The 1,693-nt window shown below is 28.1% G+C and overlaps 2 protein-coding genes and 1 long non-coding RNA gene across 4 annotated transcripts in view; 1 reads left to right on the top strand and 2 right to left on the bottom strand.

Moving 5' to 3' along the window:
* Window positions 1–1,406, bottom strand: part of LOC108966783 — a 102,595-nt gene extending 101,189 nt beyond the window's left edge. The window contains exon 1 of the mRNA XM_018929843.1: window positions 718–1,406. Coding sequence (XP_018785388.1) covers window positions 718–802 — 85 coding nt within the window. The 5' untranslated portion in view covers window positions 803–1,406. The remainder of the gene's footprint in view (window positions 1–717) is intronic.
* Window positions 1–1,693, top strand: part of LOC108966784 (cysteine-rich motor neuron 1 protein) — a 378,691-nt gene that overhangs the window by 71,960 nt on the left and 305,038 nt on the right. The gene's annotated exons all lie outside the window — the stretch shown is intronic.
* Window positions 1,454–1,693, bottom strand: part of LOC108966787 — an 83,347-nt gene continuing 83,107 nt past the window's right edge. The window contains exon 5 of the long non-coding RNA XR_001993215.1: window positions 1,454–1,623. This is a non-coding gene — a long non-coding RNA (uncharacterized LOC108966787). The remainder of the gene's footprint in view (window positions 1,624–1,693) is intronic.

Genomic DNA, 1,693 nt, shown 5'->3' with positions numbered 1-1,693 from the left:
TTATTATAAAAATAATAAAATGTATTTTTTTTGGGGGAATATTAATTACATTTTTTTGTCGAACCATATTTAAAAAAATAAAAAAAGATTTTGGTTTTACAAAATTTATTCTTAAAGAATTTCAAAAAACAAATATTAGTATTTTACCATTATAATATTATTTATAATTTTTCAGAGATCTTTTTAATTTGAAAAATATTTCCTTTACTACTCTCTCGGTTTGAGTTTTCTTCAATTTTTTTAACTTTCCAAAAATTAAAATTAAATTTTTTTTTGATTTCATTTTGCAACGTATTGAAATCCATTTTCCAATATTATAGGTAATTAAAAAAGACGTTGTTTCGAAATATTTTCAGTGTATTAAATTTTTAATTTTGTTCTAAAACTTTTATATTTTTTAAACTTCCTCAAAACTACTAATTCTATATATAATATTAAAAAAAATATTACTTCAATAAATGGATTAAAGCAAGGGTTTACTTAAATATTAAAAAAAAAAAATTTTTTAAATTCGGTGCATTTGAGTTTCAACAACTTGAAATAACTTGTTTTTTTTTTTTAATTTGTATACAGGTATATTTTTTTAATATAAGGTTTCTGCATCCTTCCACTTGTTTTATTTGTTTCTTTTTCTTTTTGAATTTTTATAACTCGGTTACTATTTTCTTATTGTTTTTGTATGTCACTAAAGATAATTTCCTTATATCTAACACTCACCTGCTGATTCACTGCATTTCACTTCCAGCACCAAGAGGGCCAAAAGCAGACAAGTAATGTGATAAGCAGCTTTCAGTGTTGCCATATTTAGTGATTTAAATACACTGTCGTTTAATTAACAAATAACGATTAGTTTGTAGAAGAGCAAAAGCTCAAAATTAATTGTAGACAATTTCAAAATTGTCTCTAAACACTGATATCAATAATTTTTAATTTTTTATTTAATATCTTTTATTTGTTAATTTAGCTGTGGTAAAACGTTCTTGCACTTTACACTAGCACACTCCGACGCACACTTTCCACTTTAGTGTCAGCACTAAGACACTACTTGATCGCGCGAAAATATGATTCTTATTGAATTTTTGTGGAATTTCGCGAACGTGTAAATCAAACGCCAATTGAAATGACCTCTGGCGCTTAGGTGTTTGCCTCTCACTCCCTCCGACGCGTTTTGCTTTTGCACTTGCTGCACAAATTCATTTATTGTTGGGGTTTGTTGATTCTTGTTTGATTGCTTTGCCGGCGTTTTGTTTGCTCGCACGAGGTTTGTTTGCCTTTGTGCGAAGAAATTGTTGCGCTATTCCGTTTGCTTGCGCTTCCGCGCGCCCTCTTCGCCTATTAAAATTTGCTAATCAATAAATTAAAGCAAGCGTGTCGGCAATAATAAATATTCTATGTTATTTAGCTTGGCAATTGAAAAGTACTTTTGCACTCACTTATGGATTTATTTAATTTGCACATGGAAACAATTCCTTTTTTCTTTTTCTAGTTACTTATACATGAATAAATACATATGTGTGTGTATATAATGTGTTGGATTTCGCACTATGATTTGTGGTTTGTATATTTCATAGAAACTTTTATGGCTGTTGTTGCATATTTGTTGTATTTTGGTAGACGCTGTGGCTGCAAAGAAATATGAAAGATGAAAATATTTGATTAGAACATGTTGAAATGATAATTAAAAGTAAATATA

Source organism: Bactrocera latifrons, unplaced genomic scaffold (assembly GCF_001853355.1).
Source record: "Bactrocera latifrons isolate USDA-ARS-PBARC rearing strain unplaced genomic scaffold, ASM185335v1 scaffold_17, whole genome shotgun sequence".
NCBI lineage: Eukaryota > Metazoa > Arthropoda > Insecta > Diptera > Tephritidae > Bactrocera > Bactrocera latifrons.
This window is presented reverse-complemented; position numbering and strand designations above follow the sequence as displayed.